The sequence below is a fragment of the Neoarius graeffei genome, chromosome 12 (assembly GCF_027579695.1).
Source record: "Neoarius graeffei isolate fNeoGra1 chromosome 12, fNeoGra1.pri, whole genome shotgun sequence".
NCBI lineage: Eukaryota > Metazoa > Chordata > Actinopteri > Siluriformes > Ariidae > Neoarius > Neoarius graeffei.
Window position 1 is genome coordinate 52,880,127 of NC_083580.1, and position 21,645 is coordinate 52,901,771.

General features: G+C 42.7%; 1 protein-coding gene across 1 annotated transcript in view; it reads right to left on the bottom strand.

The window, feature by feature from the left end:
* Positions 1-268: 268 nt before the first annotated feature.
* The window catches only part of adora2ab (adenosine A2a receptor b), a 36,537-nt gene continuing 15,160 nt past the window's right edge, over positions 269-21,645 (bottom strand). Inside the window, exon 3 of the mRNA XM_060935078.1 lies at positions 269-1,767. Coding sequence (XP_060791061.1) covers positions 840-1,767 — 928 coding nt within the window. The 3' untranslated portion in view covers positions 269-839. The remainder of the gene's footprint in view (positions 1,768-21,645) is intronic.

Consider the following 21,645-nt stretch of genomic DNA (forward strand, 5'->3'; position numbering starts at 1 on the left):
TTGATTGCAGAAAACCCAAAGAAAATTGTGCACTGAATTCTATTTTTTAAAAAAGATGTATGCTGTACAATCATTCTGCCACAGAAAAAGAACAGTTCAGGGAAATCATTGAAAGCCCAAATATTGCCATGACATTCATGTCACTGTATGTAAACTTCTGACTACAACTGTAACCATTAAACATGAATTCAGTGATGAAAAATATCATCAGACAAAGTTTGCCCAAATATTAGGTGTGCTGTATGTATATTTTTGACCCTGTATGTATAATTTTGACCCTGTGTTGATTACAGAAAGCCCAGACAAAATGAAAACTTGTGCACCAAATTCCAGTGTTTTTTTTTTAATTAAAGATGGATGCTGTACAATCTGCCACAGAAAAAGAACAGTTCAAAGAAAGGACTGAAAGCCCAAATATTGCCATGACATTCATATCCAAGATGACATTCATGCCATTGTATGTAAACTTCTGACCACAACTGTAACTGAACGTGTATCTGAATTCTCAAACTATTCGAAACATCATGGTTAAATATATAGACGATTATTTGTATTTGTTAATAAATGTGGATTTTTTTGTACGGATTCATTGGCGCAGAGCTTCTGTTAGAGAACCGAAAAGCTTCAAAAGTACTGTAATTGCGAGAGATGTGGGACATCCATCTGATAAACCCATGAAATGTGTTGCAATTTAATAGCCATGCTCTTCCCGTTCCCACACTAGTGTAGGTACACACAGCCCAAGGCTTATCTGGCTCCAGACAATAGCATGAATCAGGCCTCTGATGTGTAGCCCACACAAGGCTACATGTTTGTTTTAACTAGGCTAATGTCATGCTTCATGAGACCTCCGTGAGCTCCACCACATGTTTTGTCCTTGTAGATATGGAGCTCACATTGGCATTGGTGATCACACAGCAGTCTTTCACCAGCATGATTTCTGAAGGAATTTCACTGCTAATTTGATCTGAAAGTTGAGCAGGAACACTGCACTCTGGATCTGAGTTTGAGCTCCAGTCACTATCTGTGCAATGAACTTCCTTTATAGTTTTAAGACTGTTCCCAGGACTGCGGTCTGGCACGTTGCCATTAGTCATGTTGGCAAAAGATGACTCGATGATGCTAACTCTGGTGTTGCTGGTGGCCAGTCTATCACGCTGCCTAAGGAAATGCTGCCGAACAATCCTTCGAAACGTCAATCTGAAATCTCGGATGCGGTAGGCGTAAATGAAGGGGTTCACCACCGAGTTTGCATGTGAGAGAATAATAGCGATGTACATGACCCAGAGAGGTGGGCGCAAGCATTTCGGACAGAACAATGTGAAGCAGTTTATGATGTGCAGAGGAAGCCAGCAGATAGCGAACAGTCCAACAATGATGGCGAGAGACTTTGCAGCATGGACTTCCTTCTGCAGGGTCGAGCGAGTCGATGAGGATGAGGATGTTCCCTCACCGTGGCTGTACGACGTCTTGTACTCCATCTGCCTGAGCTGCTGACAAGCCGCCATGAAGATCCGAGCATAGATGACCAACATGACCAGCAATGGTATGAGGACACAGACAAAGAAGTTGAAGAAAACCATGTAGTCCATTTTGACCACACTCTCGAACAGACACTCAGCCATGCCGGGAGGACATGAGCTGTTGGTGATGTTGGTGCTGGGCATGTGCCAGCCGAGCATCGGTGTCAGACCAATGATCACAGACAAGATCCAGCACAGACAGATGATGCATTTAGCTCTCTGATTTGTCACCAGGCTGGTGTATCTGAAAAATACACACACACACACACACACACACACAATTAGAAAAAAAATGCTATTACAGTTTTTAAATTGTGAAAGATACTGCTTTTACATTATATCATATATTAAAAATCAAAATCTGAAAATAGATGTTGCACATACAGATAATTAACAGTTATTCCATGAAATCGAGTTGTATATGAGCTGATAACCAACGAGGTGCGTAGCACTGAGCCATGTACAATGAGATTGAGTGGAATAACTGTTTTATTCTATCCACATTCACTGGATTTTGAGAAACGGAGCATTTTTATTTTTCATTTTTTGCAAATTCGATAAATAAAAACTTTATACAAAACATCGAGAAAATCAGCTCCGTTTAGAATGTAAACAAACCAGTGAAATGACAGTAGCAGTTTGTGAAAAATGCTATAATTCTTGAAAAAAACCCCATTCTTACCATCAAATACTTTCATTCCATATTTTGCTGCTTTTTTTTTTTCATTTTTGGGGTTTTGTTTGCGAGTAGAGATTTTATTTCATCCTCGGTTGGTTCAGCAACATGCTCCGCCATTTTGTTTTTCTTCCTCTTTAGGGTTTTTGGCAGTTGGCAAACCAACTTCAAGGTACATGACCCCCACCAACTGGGCTGGAGTGTGGAACAGAAGATGGGGGGGGGGGGGGGGGGGGGGGGGGGGGGCTATATTCTTTCAGCTATTTCTGTTTCTTTTAAATACTTGATAACAAAGCAATATATCTGACTTGATGCGCTCTGCCATTTTGTTTTTCTCTACTCATGGTATATGAGCTGATAGCCTAGTAGTAGAGTAGCCAATCAGAGCGCGCAACTGCTCATATCCAGTGAATGTGGATAGAATAATTAGAATTACACCAATCTATCACATCACAAATCAAATAACAAATATAAAAAAATTAAGTAAGACTCGAAGAACCATTGACTACTGAATAAATAAGCAAGGAACCTTTTTTTCTCAAAGAATCTATCTATATGTCAACTTTTAATGATCATATTTTAATTATTGCATTTTCCCAGTGTATTTTAAAAAATATAATAAAATTGTGATAGCATTAATAATGCACAATACAGTAGTTTACTATAAAAAATATACAAGCGTACTATAGAGCAGTGTTTCTCAACCACTGGGTCGTGAATTTTTTTCAAGTTTGAAGCCAAATACTAAATAGTTCAGGATGTTGTTGTGTCCTAAATCTGGTAGCTGGTTTGCCAAACACTTTTCAAGTGGAATAAATACATTTGTGGGTAAATTAAGACGAATAAGCCTTTATTTTGTCACATTTCTCTTCTACATTTAACCTACGCATGCGTGCGCGCACACACACACACACACACACACACACACACACACACACACACAGAGTGCACATGTGCATGCGTATAAACACACACACAGAGTGCACACGCGCATGCGTTTAAACACACACACAGAGTGCACACGCGCATGCGTATAAACACACACACAGAGTGCACACACGCATGCGTATAAACACACACAGAGTGCACACACGCATGCGTATAAACACACACAGAGTGCACACACGCATGCATATAAACACACACACACACACAGAGTGCACACACGCATGCGTATAAACACACACACAGAGTGCACATGCGCATGCGTATAAGCACACACAGAGTGCACACGCGCATGCGTATAAACACACACACACAGAGTGCACATGCGCATGCGTATAAACACACACACACACACACAGAGTGCACACGCGCATAAACACACACACACACACAGAGTGCACACACGCATGCGTATAAACACACACACACAGAGTGCACACGCGCATGCGTATAAACACACACACAGAGTGCACACGCCCATGCGTATAAGCACACACACACACAGAGTGCATACGCGCATGCGTATAAGCACACACAGAGTGCACACGCGCATGCGTATAAACACACACACAGAGTGCACATGCGCATGCGTATAAACACACACACACACAGAGTGCACATGCGCATGCGTATAAACACACACACACAGAGTGCACACGCGCATGCGTATAAACACACACCGAGTGCACACGCGCATGCGTATAAACACACACACACACACACAGAGTGCACATGCGCATGCGTATAAACACGCACACAAAGAGTGCACACGCGCATGCGTATAAACACACACAGAGTGCACACGCGCATGCGTATAAACACACACAGAATGCACACGCGCATGAGTATAAACACACAGAGTGCACACGCGCATGCGTATAAACACACACACAGAGTGCACACGCGCATAAACACACACACACAGAATGCACATGCGCATAAACACACACACAGAGTGCACACGCGCATAAACACACACACAGAGTGCACACGCGCATAAACACACACACAGAGTGCACACGTGCATGTGTATAAACACACACACAGAGTGCACACGTGCATGCGTATAAACACACACACACACAGAGTGCACACGCGCATGCGTATAAACACACACACATACACACAGAGTGCACACGCGCATGCGTATAAACACACACACACAGAGTGCACACGCGCATGCGTATAAACACACACACACAGAGTGCACACGCGCATGCGTATAAACACACACACACATACACACAGAGTGCACACGCGCATGCGTATAAACACACACACACACACACAGAGTGCACACGCGCATGCGTATAAACACACACACACACAGAGTGCACACGCGCATGCGTATAAACACACACACACAGAGTGCACACGCGCATGCGTATAAACACACACACACACACACAGAGTGCACACGCGCATGCGTATAAACACACACACACAGAGTGCACACGCGCATGCGTATAAACACACACACACACACAGAGTGCACACGCGCATGCGTATAAACACACACACACACAGAGTGCACACGCGCATGCGTATAAACACACACACACACACAGAGTGCACACGCGCATGCGTATAAACACACACACACACACACAGAGTGCACACGCGCATGCGTATAAACACACACACACAGAGTGCACACGCGCATGCGTATAAACACACACACACACACAGAGTGCACACGCGCATGCGTATAAACACACACACACAGAGTGCACACGCGCATGCGTATAAACACAGAGAGAGAGAGAGAGAGAAATATGTCTGTGGGTAAATTAGCTGGATCTGTGATTCCCGCTGGAAGAGAAGAGCAGGGAGGATTGAGAATCAAGCAGCTGAGGTTTGTTTACGCCTGATACCAAAACTTGTAGCATCCTACCAGCCATTGCAAAGATGCGGACAAAAAGCCCAGAAACTCCTATTTACCTGGGCAAAAATGATACAGGATTTATTTTGTAGTGTCCTGATCCCTAGATCTTTAACCCAGCCACATGTAAAAAGTTGTACTCCTCCATGCTCTTCCAAGTTTTCATATGTTTGTCCGTGAAGAACGATGTCTGCAGCACCGGGTAATCCGAGATGTCGGGGAACTCAACGGATGGATAATTTTCCAACTCATAATGAATGAATGAATGAATAACTGTATTTAAATATGATAAGTTGATCCACAGAGCTGGTGGGGTCGTACATGTGCAGATACAAATAAATACAAATACAAAAGACTAAAAATATACACAATCTTTTAAAAAAACCTTAAAATCTGTTGATTATCTGTTAATTATCTTCACATTAAGTTAATTAATTGTATGCATGACTACTGTCTTTGTATTTAGTTCCGGCTACAATAGGATCAAAATTTATTCTACTAATGTCAAATTTAGGTGGTAAATTTTTCTTTTATAGGAAAAATCCTTCTGAGAATGAGCCCCGTTAGGTTACAGTACCTGCATCTCATCTCATCTCATCTCATCTCATCTCATCTCATCTCATCTCATCTCATCTCATTATCTCTAGCCGCTTCTGTCACAAATTCAAGAGAGTTTATAGCCTGAGAACAACCAATCAACACCTCCTACAGCAGGATCGCGTGATACTGAGAATACCTGAACTGCACAATCTGCACTGACTTACACTGAAATTCTCTTCACCCACAGAAAAACAACTCAGTCAAGTTTGTGGTCCCACAAATCTCTCATATCTCAGATCAGTACACGAGAACCTGCATTATCTCAAGATCAGTTCGTCTCGTTTTCTGCTCAGGCAATATGTGTGTACGGATCTAATCCCATTGAGTGGTTTTTATATCCACTTCTTTTGAGTGTACTTCTTGGTTTTAATAACCTGCTTGTTTGCTGAACACAAACATGGCAATAAGTTCTTGTGTTAATGGACCAGACTCCACTTTTGGATCATTAATCCCTTTTGACTGAGAATGCCCTGCATGCATGGTTTGGCTCCTGGCACATCCATACAGTTTTAAATACAGACCTACAATCAAAAAATTTGTTTTTATTGCATTTATTTAATTCCCATCTCAGTGTTTCCCACAGACCAGGTAGCAATTTGTGGTGCTCCACTGTGCCGATGAGGGAATCGTGCGCGGTGGTGTCGTGGCGGTCAGTGGAGTCGGTCATTGGGGTGTATGCAAAGTGTTTACAGCGGGTGGTGTTCAAACACAGTATTTTTCTTCAGAGTCACCTGCTGGGACTATTTTAAAGCTACAAGAAGCATTTGAGATTATTCAGTTCAATCTAAATTCTTTTAAGTTCTTTAAGAGAAGACAGCTAAAAAATTTTTACCAGAACCCTGCCTGGTTTCATTCCTCGACCCAACTTTACATTACAGGGCAGGCCATTAGTTTGCTGGGCTTGATGTTGGTGGAAAACCTGTCTTTTAAATTTATGAAAATTACTCACCAAAATTGAAGTTAAAGTTTAGTTTTTACTAGAGATGCACCAATTGCAATTTTTTGGTCCGATTCCGATTTTCCATGGAGTGTGACCTGCCGATACCGATTTTGGCCGATTCCGATTTCATTTTTTTCAGACCACTTCACAGCACACACAAAGACTGTTTTCTTTTTATCTTTTCTTTAATAGAACATTCTGCCAGATTTTCAGTAATAAATTTTCAACACCTCAAAGGTTGAAAACAAACAAAAAGACATTGTTCTTTGTAAAATCTTTCTTCATGTTTGGTATTAACATATTAATTCCTGAAATAGGAAATTCACACAAACATTTTTTCTTTTCCCATCCAATATCTGGCACAAAAACAACTTCCCCCTAATATATTATTTGCCTACTGCTATGGAACACACTTTCATAAGCCTATTTAGATCTGAAAACTTATGCCTTATAGAACAACCCATTTCTTCATTCAGTATCAAAATACAAAAATAATTTCCAGTCATACTTATACCATAGACATTCTATCATCTTTGTCAAATGTGTATTTGGAGAGTAATTTCCAATGGAATCAAGTGCAACCAAGGTTGTAAAACAAACAAAAAGACATTTTTTTCTCTTTCTTTGTACAAATCTAACTAGATGTTTGGTAATAGGCTAACGTATTAATTCCTGTAATGGGAAATTCACACAACCACAAACATTTTCTTCTTTTCACATCCAATATCTCGCACAAAAAAATTCACTATATTTGCATATCCAAATATAGAGAATATATATATTTTTTTTGTTAACGGCGCGCGCGCGCCAGAGCTCGTTAGGTGCGCAGGACTGACACTGTTCTGCGCAAGCACAACACAATCGCACTAGAAAGCATGTTCAAGCTGCCAGTGTAGCTGCAGTCTTTTTAGTTGCGAATTACGAGTATTTCCACTTTCATCTCTATGTGATACACAAGTTTTGATCGGCAGAAAATTGGCATATTTTAATTTTGACCGGCCGGTCGCCGGTCATGGCCGATCACGTGAAAATCGGCCGATTCCGATCAGCAGCCGGTCAATCGGTGCATCTCTGGTTTTTACCTTAGTTTTTTGCCTTTTTGGTGGCAATCTTTCAATCATTCTTTAGTTGACATTCAAGGAATAAATTGCAAAAAACAAGCTGGAGGTTTTTATTTTAAATATTGAACTCAACAATACTATACCTCAACCAATACTAAAATGAAATAAATAGTATAATGTAACAAAATAATAATAAAATATCATAATTAGATGTAAGAAACCACTTAAGGTAACACCAAGGCAACTAACAATAATGAAAAAGCATCACCCTTAATTGGGGCAAAGCCTGCATGCCCTATCAGAACATTTAATTCTGCGTGGCTTCCTGAAAAAAAAACTCAAGTGCCCTATCGTAAGGGAAGTCATTGCTGAAGCGGGATAAATGGGATAATGCAATAAGGCCGGTTCCTTGCGTCAAGCTGCTACGGTATGCATCAAAATTGGTTTATAGCCTGACTCAGGGATGTCCGTTTCCTGTAAGCCAAGAAGGCTATGATAAAGCTCATCACGACCACGACGTACCTGTAGGCTACCTTTTAAAATAAGGGGTCGGAAGGCGAATCGGGAAGGCTGCGTTATTTTTAATTAGCCTAACAGGCCTACTCGCAGTCCGGGTATGTGCGCAACGGCAGGCCTGTGTACACGCCTCTCTCTCTCTCTCTCTCTCTCTCTCTCTCTCTGTGTGCGCGCACGCGCGAACGAGAAGAAAGAGCACTATGAACTATGAACGGAACAATACGCAACGGAATTTTTTTTTTTCAAAATTGCGAGTCTGATTGTGTGGCGATAGGAATCCATTGTGTGGCGCTGCGCCACACAATGGTTTATGTATGGGAAACCCTGCATCTGTAACAGGGTGTGATGTTGCATCCCATTAATGCACTTTACAATAGATTATTAGATTCTAATAGAATAGATGAGTCAAAATAATTGAGGATCTTTTTTAATGGGCCCCGACTCGGTACAAGTATGAACAGGTGGGCCTTAAAGCAGAAAAGGTTGAGAACCCCTTTTATAGAGTATATTTAGATGTTGTAAATCAATTTTAAACAGTGTTATAATAATGATTTATTTTAAAAGGAATGATTTGGGCTACAGTCTTTACAGAATTTATGTACAAGTAAACAGCTAACGGAACGGTTCATTCTGCCTCGTCTTCTGACAGATGAGTGCACATGGTGCAGGAGTTTGGAGAAGTCGAATGGTCTGGTTATGTTTTCTGTGTTTCTGATAAACAGAAGACAAAAACGAGGTGTCACTGTGCAGCAGGGCCACTTTACCCACTAATCCCGGGTTGTCTGTAACACACCACTGTTTATATACAGTATGACAAGAGATAGTTGTTAAAAATCACACCGTTATCACTGGAACACTTTGCTCTGACCAGCGCATACAACAGCCAGCTGTGCTGCATATATCTTTTCCCAAATGGCCTCTGCTGGCAGCTGCTCACATAATCTAGATTCTCGATGGGGACTCGGAGCTTTTCTTCCCAGAGGAAAGCAGCACGGAAGTTCATTTAAACTGATAGACTCACAAATTCAAGCGAGTTTATAGCCTGAGAACAACCAATCAACACCTCCTACAACAGGATCGCGTGATACTGAGAATACCTGAACTGCACAATCTGCACTGACTTACACTGAAATTCTCTTCACCCACAGAAAAAAACTCAAAGTCAAGTTTGTGGTCTCACAAATCTCTCATATCTCAGATCAGTACGAGGACCTGCATTATCTCAAGATCAGCTCGTCTTGTTTTCTGCTCAGGCAATATGTGTTTCAGGCTTCGGAAAGCCTGTTCAGAACAGGACGAAGCCATAAAAGGTTAAATATACTGTAGCACTCTTCAATTTTTCCTCTTCGATAATCTTTAAAGGTTCTATTTAGACCCCAACACCAGAGAGGGTTCCAAGTAGAAACCCTTTAGTCTCGGACAACCCCTTCTCAGAATCAAAGCTCCTGCCATTTACCCTGCCCCGCCCGTTTACACTACTGACTAAAAAAATATTGGTGTGGAGGTGATAATCTGTCTGAATGTTTGTTTCATAATTCTCCTCCCTCAGAGGAACAACTTAAGCTAAAAATGAAATCTCTAAACGTTTTCGGAGTGTAAAGTTTACTTTTTAGGGTTTTTTTTTTTTCTATGATGCTAAATTAGCTAACAAGTAATGGAAAACTTTTGCCAGATTATCATCATAAGGGTTGTTAGGTGACAAAACCAGCCTAATGGCCAATAAACACAATCCTTAAAATAAGGTTTTAAGATGATTTAAATCTGAAATACTCAAACCATCCTATCTGGTACTAACATCCGGGCCACGGTGAACGTCACAGAGATCACACTTTTTCCCCATCCTGATGTTTTATGTGAACATTAATTGAAGCTCTTAACATATATCTGCATCATTTTATGCATTATGTTGTTGCGACATGATTGGCAGACTGGATAACTGTGTAAATGAGCAGGTGTACAGGCGTTCCTGTACAGAACAGTGAGTATATGTACATAATAAACCATACGTTTATTGTTTGCTTAAAATATTTCAGCTTAAATATTTGACTCACATATCACTGATAGAATCTAAAATATACGAAACGTCAAACTGTCCAAAAACCGCTCAAACAAAAGCAACAAGTCTGAAACAGTTCAATCCTGTGGAAAAAAAATACAGACCCGGCAACCCTGACATTCGCGCTCAAAGCCTAAGTCATCTTGGAACTTTTATTGACGACGTTTAGGTTTTATGTCATTTACAATCATAGTCTTCAGGCAGCATTTAATCACACTTTTATATTTACTGCAAAAGTCTCAATTTTGTTGATCTGAAGCGCCATTTTTTAAATTATGCTGCATTTTCAAACAGGGTGAAAACTTGTCATGCATTTCACAGACAGAACAGAAAATTAAAATTCTTCCTACATTTCAGTGATAATGAGGGTAAAGTACTAAAAATGATTTTTGTGTAGTGGTTAGCGACAGTGCTAACCACTACACCACCGTGCCGCCTGGCTTAAAAAAATCTCATCTCATTATCTGTAGCCGCTTTATCCTGTTCTACAGGGTCGCAGGCAAGCTGGAGCCTATCCCAGCTGACTACAGGCGAAAGGCGGGGTACACCCTGGACAAGTCACCAGATCATAGCAGGGCTGACACATAGAGACAAACAACCATTCACAGTCACACTCACACCTATGGTCAATTAAGAGTCACCAGTTAACCTAACCTGCATGTCTTTGGACTGTGGGGGAAACCGGAGCACCCGGAGGAAACCCACGCGGACACGGGGAGAACATGCAAACTCCACACAGAAAGGCCCTTGCCGGCCATGGGGCTCGAACCCAGACCTTCTTGCTGTGAGGCGACAGCGCTAACCACTACACCACCGTGCCGCCAGGTTTTTATTTATTTATTTATTCATTTATTTATTTAAATACTCCTTCACAAAAAAGACCGCATGTTTTTAAGAACTTGCGTCTGGTCAGTAACCTCCAGTTTGTTTCCAAAGTGACTAAGAGAGCAGTGTTTAACCAACTATGCATCCACATGTCTAGCAATGGGTTATTTCCTATATTGCAGTTTGCATACAGAAAGTTTCACAGCGCTGAGACAGCACTGCTAAGAGTTGTCAATGACATTCTCTTCGACATGAATAGGCAGCATGTCTCACTGTTAGTGCTGCTTGATTTAAGCGCAGCATTTGATACGGTAGATCATAACATATTGTTGAACTGCCTGGAGATCTCATTCAACCTTACCGGGTCTGCCCTTGAATGGTTTGCATCGTACCTGTCTGGATGATCTCAGCGTGTTTTAGTCAAAGCAGAGATGTCAGACAGTTTTACTCTTCCATTTGGTGTTCCACAAGGGTCATGTTTTGGGCCACTGCTCTTTGATGCTATTAAGGCTCACTTACCACACGTGCATGTCTATGCTGATGATATTCAGCTATAGATGACTTGCAACTACGTGATCAAAATGTGCTACATCACGAGCGTCCGCCATGATGGTGGATATACAAAGCAACTAGGATGGCAGCCACTGAAAGCGTGTCTGTAAACAATGCTGAATTTTCTCAGTATTACAACGATTTGAACGCTCGAGCGAAGATTCGATACACAGAGAAGATAGATATGTGTGGTTTTGACCCATATTATTTTAAAAAGTCAGACTTTTCTGAAGATAAAACGCTTCTTTCGACCATCGAGTACCCAGATATCACATTCTATCTGGTTTGGCTGCCAAAGAATATTCAGTCCAACCTTGGACGAAGCATAGCCCATTTTCTGAGTGGGCGCCCAGTCTGGATTGTTTCTAGCATATAATTTTGCTGGTGCTCCTAGAAGCAAAATGGTAATACTCGTGTTAAAATTATAACAACGACCGAGTGAAGGACGACAAGCGAACACTCATTTTATAGCAAAATTCTAGCAACACAAAATAAAATTCTTCCATGATATTATCGAGAAAGCTTTTGAATCTCACCGGAGATAAAATGATTACTGCAAGCACGAGCCGTTTTGGTTATAGCCTCTGTTAGATCAGCCCTGCCGATGTTGTTCAGCCGTGCTCGTCTCCTCTCCGTACTAAGCCTCATAGTTTCCTCGCCCTCTTTCCGAATCACAGAGGGAATTCTAAAAAATTGGAACGTGCCACGGTCACGAGTACTGGTGTGACCACAACCATATACAGCAAAAAGGTATGGTATAGCTGAAAGAACGCTTAAAGCAGTGGAAAAACAAAGAGAGTTGCGCACACGTGACTATGCTTTGTATGGAATGTCGCTTGACCCCGCATTTGTATCTCCACCAACATGGCCGACATCCAGGTTTCTATTTTGCTCTGACGTCACTTGCAATGAGATGCTAGATTGATCTCTAACACCCCACGCGTTTGCCATATTTCACCTGTATTGTACGAGTTACATTGGCTAAAGTATAGGATTATGTTTAAAGTTATTTTAATTACTTTTAAGGCTTTACAGGGCCGTGCCCTGTCGTACATTACTGACCTTTTATGCCTTAAAGTAGCGACAAGATATGAACTACGCTCAAATAACAAATGGTTACTTGCACCTCCTGCGCTAAGGACTAAGAAGACTACAGGAGACAGGGTTTTTGCTGTGGCTGTGCCAGTTTTGTGGAATTCATTATCCAGCCAGCATAGACTGATACTAGTTTAGATCATTTTAAATCTGCTTTGAAGGCACATTTACTTATTTATTTAGGTTAGCTCATGATTTATAACATCATTGTTATTTCTTTTAATAATTCTCTTAGGACAGTCTATATATAACATTTTAAATTTTATTGTTTATATATATAGTTGTGGTCTGAAGTTTACATACAGTGACATGAATGTCATCTTGGATATGAATGTCATGACAATATTTGGGCTTTCAGTCATTTCTTTGAACTGTTCTTTTTCTGTGGCAGAATGTACAGTGGGCGGCACGGTGGTGTAGTGGTTAGTGCTGTCGCCTCACAGCAAGAAGGTCCTGGGTTCGAGCCCCGGGGCTGGCGAGGGCCTTTCTGTGTGGAGTTTGCATGTTCTCCCCGTGTCCGCGTGGGTTTCCTCCGGGTGCTCCGGTTTCCCCCACAGTCCAAAGACATGCAGGTTAGGTTAACTGGTGACTCTAAATTGACCGTAGGTGTGAATGTGAATGGTTGTCTGTGTCTATGTGTCAGCCCTGTGATGACCTGGCGACTTGTCCAGGGTGTACCCCGCCTTTCGCCTGTAGTCAGCTGGGATAGGCTCCAGCTTGCCTGCGACCCTGTAGAAGGATAAAGCGGCTACAGATAATGAGATGAGAATGTACAGCATACAACTTTAATAATTAAAAAAAAATACTTAATTATGTTAGCCTGGTGGTGTGTGTGTTGTCTTGTCTTGATTTTATTATTATTATTTTTTGTCTCTGTCTTACTCTTCTTTAGTATTATGTTTTGTTTTGTGTTAAACATGTTCAGTTGTTTTTTTTTGGGGGGGGACAAAAAAATCAAGTGGTTCTATGCATATCTTGGACTAAAGTATGTCTTGACTGTTAGAGCCCCAATAAAAAGAAGTTTAAAAAAAAGACTAGAATTTGGAGCACAAGTTTTAATTTTCTTTGGGTTTTCTGAAATCAACACAGGATCAAAATTATACATACAGCACACCTAATATTTGGGTAAAATGTCTCTTTGCAAGATTCACCTTGACCAAACATTTTTGTTTACCATGAACAAGCTTCTGGCAGAAATCTGGTTGGATATTTCACGACTCTTCATGGTAGAATTGGTAGAGTTCAATTAAATTTGTTTTTTTTTCTTGGCATGGCCTCAACTTATAAGCATGGTCCATATATTTTCAATAGGGTTGAAGTCAGGACTTGTTTTAAGCTTAACATTAGCCTGCTTTATCCTCCACAACCAGCTCTGATGCGTGTTTGGGTTCATTGTCCTGTTGTAACTCCCAAGTCATGTGCAAGTTTCTGATGGTTTATGCTGAAGAATTCTGAGGTAGTCCTCCTTCTTCATTATTCCATCCACTTTGTGCAATGAACCAGTTCCACTGGCAGCAAAACCGCCCCAGAGCATGATGATCCTACCACCACCACCAGCTGGTGCAGTGTCCCTCTGTACATGGTGGTCATTGTGGCCAAACAACTCAATCGTTGTTTCATGTGATCATACAGCTATCCTCCAGAAGGCTTTTTCTTTGTCGTGTAGTCAGCTTCAAACCTTAGTTAAGCTTGAAGGTGTCGATTTTGGAGCAGGGGGTTATTTCTTGGATAGCAGCCTCTTAGTCCATGGTGATCTGAACTGTAGACAGTGATCCGTCAGCTTCCAGTTCATGGCAGGGCTATGCCATGGTGGTTCCCAGGTTGTTCCTGACCATCCAAACCAACTTCCTTTCAGCTGAGGGTGACAGTTTGGGTTTTCTTGAAGCAAAGTGGCTTGGCAAAGTGACTACACCTCACAATAACTTGGATACAGTTGTTTGAACTGATTCTGGAATTTGCAGTTGTTTAGAAATGACTCCAAGAGACATTCCGGAGTTGTGTATATCTGCGATCCTCTTTCTCAGATCTGCACTGAGCTCCTTGGACTTTCCCATTTTACTGTGTGTTGGTCAATCCAGTGAGTGCTGTAAACAAACCCTTTTTATGAAGGCACAGAGAAACTACCAGCTGTAGTCAATCATGATCACTAACAGGAAGTTAAGAGACCTCCGCCTTGTCAAGATAAGAGACATTTTGGAAGTTTCAGCACCTCTGAATTAATAATCTAAGTGAGTGTATGTAAATTTTTGATCCTGTATGTATAATTTTGACCCTGCGTTGATTTCAGAAAACCCAAAGAAAATTAAAACTTGTGCACCAAATTCTAGTGGGTTTTTCTAATTAAAGATGTATGCTGTACATTCTGCCACAAAAAAAAGAACAGTTCAAAGAAATGACTGAAAGCCCAAATATTGCCATGACATTCATATCCAAGATGACATTCATGTCACTGTATGTAAACTTCTGACCACAACTCTGTGTGTGTGTGTGTGTGTGTGTGTGTGTATACACACACACACATTTTGTTTTATGTATGTGTATGAGTGTGTATGTACAGTGCATGAGATCATATTTGTATGAATTTTGCGCTTAATAAATATAAGTTGATTTGATTGATTAAAATGTTTTTGTACTGACTCGATAATGTCGAAGTCATAAAATAGAAATCTATAACAAAGTTTGTATGAAAAAATAGGGTGCTGAAGACTTTTGCACAGTCATGTATATAAATACACACACAATTAATTTGTCTTCACTCGAAAAAAAAAGAAAAGAAAAACAAAATGTGCTTGTTTAATTTAAAGTGACTAAGTTAAAGCAGAGGGACAGGGCAAAAACCTTGACCACACAGTGTACAACGCTTTTTTATTATCTTGCTGCCCTGTTTGCATTTGAATAGAAAATGAAGTTAGTAATCAGAGTAACAATTTGTCCTTTGTGCTTTATCAGCTATTTTCAATAAAGAGATATTATGGAGTCAGTCTCAGTTCCTGTACACACACACATGTGCAAAACATGGATTGGAGATACAAATATGCAAATAATCTAACCAGGAAATCTCTAAAGAACATATATTTCTGGATTCCTCAATACAATTATTAATCAATTCTCAAGTCAAGTGAGGACTGGCAGAAAGTGGAGAGCACAGGATGCAGTTCAGGTGGCAGAGGCAAGGGTGCACCACAGGAGGTTGGTGGGAGTGGTTGCTCAAAGCCGAGCTGGGCTAGGATCCTTCCCGACCGCTCAAATGAACACCATCAGAGGGAAGGAAGGGCATTGCCTAGTCCAGGAGGAAGTGAGGGCAGCAGTGGAGGAGATAAGATCCTGCAGGGCAGTGGGGATGAAGAAGCAGGGAGTGTGGACAAGATGGGAGGATGCGGTTGAGAGGAAAGTGACCTGGGCTGAGCTCTGGAAAGCTGAGCCTCACCGCATCAAATTTCTCATCCAGGCAGTGTACGATGTACTCCCAAGTCCAGCGAACCTGCACACATGGGGCATTGCAGAGTCACCAGCATGCCCTCTGTGTTCCAAGCGAGGAACCCTGGAACACATCCTCAGTTGCTGCAAAAAGGCACTTGGAGAGGGGCAGTACCGATGGAGGCATGATCAGGTCCTGAAGTCCATTGCTGAAGCCATGAGCACAGGACTTGATTTGACCAAAGGGTGCAAACCCTCCAAGAAGACCATCGCCTTTGTCAGAGCAGGAGAGCAGCCCAATCCGACCAAAAGAACAGCATCGGCAGGCATCCTTACCTCATCATGGGACTGGCAGCTGTTGGTTGACATTGGACGACAGCTGAAGTTCCCCAGCCACATCGCAGCCACCACCATGCGACCAGACATTGTCCTAGTGTCTGAGTCAACCAAGCAAGCTGTGATGCTGGAGCTGACAGTTCCATGGAAAGATTGCTTGGAAGAAGCTTTCAAAAGGAAGCTCTCAAAGTACACGGAGCTGGTTAACACCTGTCAGCAGGCTGGATGAACTGCAAGGTGTCTCCCAATGGAAGTAGGGTGCAAAGGATTTGCAGCTCGTTCCCTAGTCAGAGCCTTTAGCAATCTGGGCATTGTAGGAGAGAGGAAAAGGAGAGCCATCCGCAGTATTACCAGTGTGGCAGAGAGAGCCTCAAGATGGCTGCGGCTCAAAAGAGGAGAGCCATGGAGCCAGTAGCTAGCTAGCTACCTGGACACAAGCTGGGGACTGCTCAGCCCTGGCTGGGTCACCTGGAGGAGGGTGTATGATGTTGAAAGACCCAAAACACCCAATGATTCCAGGAACATCACTGAGGATGTGTCCAGAGGCAGCACTGGAAGATGTATGTTTACAACATTAAACAATTCTGTAAACATTTTTTTTCTTTACTACATTGTGATCACTGCTTTTACAACACAATTATTCTTCATTATGATAAATGACATAATTACATCAGCACTATCACAACAAATATTCAAATTTTAATATCTCATCTCATCTCATTATCTCTAGCCGCTTTATCCTTCTACAGGGTCGCAGGCAAGCCGGAGCCTATCCCAGCTGACCACGGGCGAAAGGCGGGGTACACCCTGGACAAGTCGCCAGGTCATCACAGGGCTGACACATAGACACAGACAACCATTCACACTCACATTCACACCTACGGTCAATTTAGAGTCACCAGTTAACCTAACCTGCATGTCTTTGGACTGTGGGGGAAACCGGAGCACCCGGAGGAAACCCACGCGAACACGGGGAGAACATGCAAACTCCGCACAGAAAGGCCCTTGCCGGCCACGGGGCTCGAACCCGGACCTTCTTGCTGTGAGGCGACAGCGCTAACCACTACACCACCGTGCCGCCCCCAAATTTTAATATCATTTACATATTTGAAAAGCTAAAGACATTTGTGTCACCTCATGTAGAAATGGTTCAGAATTAAACGCATGCCATTTCTGATGAACTCTACACAGTATTCACATATTTTAAAATTATATTGTGGCAGTGGGGGCGTGGTCAAGCATCGGTCTGTGACCGGAGGGCGGAGCCAGGGAAGGTAAGTGGCAGAATCACTGCACCTGACGTTAATTAATGTGTTTGTGTGTCTTCCCCAGTGACCGCGCCCTATTTAAGGAGAGAGAGCAAGAGCAGAGGGAGCTCTCTCCCCAACCAGACGACTGATGTGTGTGCGTGCGTCTGAGTGTGTGAGAGTGATTATTGAAGCTGAAAAGCTAAATAAAAGAGTTTTTGTGAACTCAGTTCTGGCCTGCCGTCCTTCTGTGCTCCACCCACCTACACGAACTGTCACAGTGGTGCTGAAACCCGGGAACGAGCACAGAAGAGAACAGCCCCATGGAGTCCTCCCCCTTCGCAGACCTGATCCTCGCCCTCCGTTACTACCTGCTGGGACGCCCTTTCACCCTCTGTTCGGACCACGCGCCCCTCCAGTGGCTCCACCGCATGAAGGATGCCAATGCGCGGATCACCCGTTGGTATCTGGCACTCCAACCCTTTAACTTCAAGGTGATCCACAGGCCGGGGGCGCAGATGGTCGTGGCGGACTTCCTCTCCCATCGGGGGGGGAGTCAGCTGCACCGGCCTGAGTCGGGCGGTGGGGGTATGTGGCAGCGGGGGCGTGGTCAAGCATCGGTCTGTGACCGGAGGGCGGAGTCAGGGAAGGTACTGTAAGTGGCAGAATCACTGCACCTGACATTAATTAATGTGTTTGTGTGTCTTCCCCAGTGACCGCGCCCTATTTAAGGAGAGAGAGCGAGAGCAGAGGGAGCTCTCTCCCCAACCAAACGACTGATGTGTGTGCGTGTGTCTGAGTGTGTGAGAGTGATTATTGAAGCTGAAAAGCTAAATAAAAGAGTTTTTGTGAACTCAGTTCTGGCCTGCCGTCCTTCTGTGCTCCACCCACCTATACGAACTGTCACATATATATAAAATAATTTTAGATAAAATGAAATTAAATGAAAAGAACTAAGCATATCTTCTAAGTGTTGTTCACATACAGTCAGGACCACAAATATTTGGACACTGACAAAGGAATTCTTATTTTAGTTGTCTAGCACAGGACATTAGAATTGAAATTAAAAATTGAAAGTGCAGACTTTCAGCTTTAATTTGAGGGTAATTCCATCCAAATCAGGTGGAGACTGTGGGAATCACAGCACTTTTATATGTGGTCCCTCCTTTTAAGGGAGCAAAAGCAATTGGACAAACTAACAATCATTCCGGGTTCGAACTTCATGACCGACAGGGGCCTTTCTGTGTGGAGTTTGCATGTTCTCCCCATATCTGTGTGGGTTTCCTCCAGGTGCTCTGGTTTCCTTCACCATCCAAAGACAAGCGGTTAGGTTAACTGGCTACTCTAAATTGTCCATAGGTGTGAATGGTTGAGAGGAGAAAACCTCTATCCAGTAGAAGGCAACGGGAAACCACTTCTGTAATTCTTCCTGAGAAACTTTGATAGCTGAAGCTGTCAGAGTGGCTAAGTCACTGCAGTGATATGCCAAAAAGATAGATAAATAGAACATAATCATCAATTAAATTGTCAGTTTTACTACTTGGTTGCGAATCCTTTGCAGTCAATGACTGCCTGAAGTCTGAAATCCATGAATATCACCAGACACTGGGTTTCTTCCGTGGTGATGTTCTACCAAGCTTTTACTGCAGCTTTCTTCAGTTCCTGCTTGTTCTTGGGGTGCCTTCAGTTTTACCATTAGCCAGTGAAATGCATGCACAGTGGGATTCAGGTCAGGTGATTGATTTGGCCATTTCACTTCTTTTCCTTAACAAAATCAACTGTGAGCTACTGCTCACTTACGTATCCCCCCGCTCTCGCTTATATCAGAATACAAGCAATCAAAGGAATAGGACACATATTATGAATGCTGACTTCAGCAAATAATTAACCCTGAAACAAGTAAGTAAAGAGCCATGTTCTCTCCAGGGATTTCAAATAGCATCCTGGTAAACTGTCATTTTGAAATAGCATTTTGCTTCCTGAAATAGCGTCAAAATTCACCCTATATGTTTCGTAAATAAATTCAGTCGGTAAACAGGAAGTCGACCTGAAAACGGTATACACGGTATAGAACCCCAAGCTGAAGCTCAGTACCAAATAATATCAAGCAGTTGTGATTTGTAGTTGCTGAGAAAAGTGTTACGAAAATTTTGTAAATCCACCCTATACGTTTCGTAAATACATTGAGTCGGTAAACAGGAAGTCGATGTGTGACAGATCTGAAAACGGTACACATGGTATAGAACCCCAAGCTGAAATTTGGAACCAAGTATCAAGTGGCTATGATTTGTGGTTGCTGAGAAAAAGGGTGTTTTGGACAGACGGAAATACAGAGATACGGATGGATGGACAGAGGTAAAAAAACAGTACACCCCCCCTCCTTCGGAGCATATAAAAATGTCTTGGGTTGTTTTCAAAGTATACTTTGGGACACTGTCCAGCTGCATTGTGAAGTGCTGCCCAATGGGTTTTGAAGCATTTGGCTGAATGTGAGTAGATAATAACGCCCTTCAGAATTCATCCCGCTGCTTTTGTCAGGAGTCACATCATCAATAAATACAAAGGAACCAGTTCTATTGGCAGCTAAGGGTGTAACGATACCCTTACATTGCGACTGTGTTATAGTCGAGTCACTAAACCTTGAGTCCGAGTCCAGTCTCGAGTCCCCAGTGTTCAAGTCCGACTCAAGTCCAAGTCATTCAAGAAACTTTCGAGTTGAGTCCACTATTGAGCCGAGTCGAGTCCAAGAACAACACTCCAACCACACCATTTGACGGTGGCTGTTTTAGCGCCATTAACGTTAGTTTGTTCCTGAACATGACGTATGAACAGGTGAATGTGCATTCTTTTTGTCAAGGAGTGCGAAGTATTCTGTCAGAGATGGTTGGGAGATGGATGTAAGTGCAGAATGTGTGTTTATTAATACAAGTGAAGACAGGCAAACAATCCAGAACGGCAGACAAAATCATGAAACAGGTCGAGCGAGGCACTAACAGGCTATTGTAGATGAGGCAGAATCAAAGACGAGAAACAGGAAATCAGGGATCAGGAAACCAAACAAGGAAATAAGGCTCGGCAATGTGTCAGCAGCACATGTCAATACTTCGCAAAGTAAGTGCGTTTTCATAGTTTTTATATCAGCGCGCTGATTGCGCCTGAATCCTGTGCAGGTACGAGTTGTTTATGGTGTGCGCGCAAGAGTCCGCTTGGTGCCCAGGCTGTCCGGAGCGCACCTGAGAGTCTATCTGATGCACGTGCCAAGGCGCGCAGGTGTGACACTCTTGCGCGAAATTAGTACAGAAATGAATTTAGATATAAATATCTTGTGCCAAGGGCGGCACAGTGGTGTACTAGTTAGCACTGTCGCCTCACAGCAAGAAGGTCCTGGGTTCGAGCCCAGCAGCCGGCGAGGGCCTTTCTGTGTGGAGTTTGCATGTTCTTCCCATGTCTGTGTGGGTTTCCTCTGGGTGCTCTGGTTTCCCCCACAGTCCAAAGACATGCAGGTTAGGCTAATTGGTGGCTCTAAACTGACCGTAGGTGTGAATGTGAGTGTGAATGGTTGTTTGTCTCTGTGTCAGCCCTGCGATGACCTGGTGACTTGTCCAGGGTGTACCCCGCCTCTCGCCCATAGTAAGTTGGGATAGGCTCCAGCTTGCCTGCGACCCTGTAGAACAGGATAAGCGGCTACAGATAATGGATGGATGGATGGATGGATGGATGGATCTTATGCCAAATTATTATGGCATGTTACAAAAAATAAAGAAAAACTCCGAGTCCTCATCTCCAATTTGAGTCCGAATGCAGTTAATGCACGAGTCCGAGTCCAAGTCTGAGTCATTAGTGCTCAAGTCCAAGTTGAGTCACGAGTCCTTAAAATTAGGGCACGAGTCAGACTCGAGTCCAAATCCTGGACTCAAGTACTACAAGCCTGCATTGTGACCTGATGCACTGCAATGCAAAAATGTGACGATGTG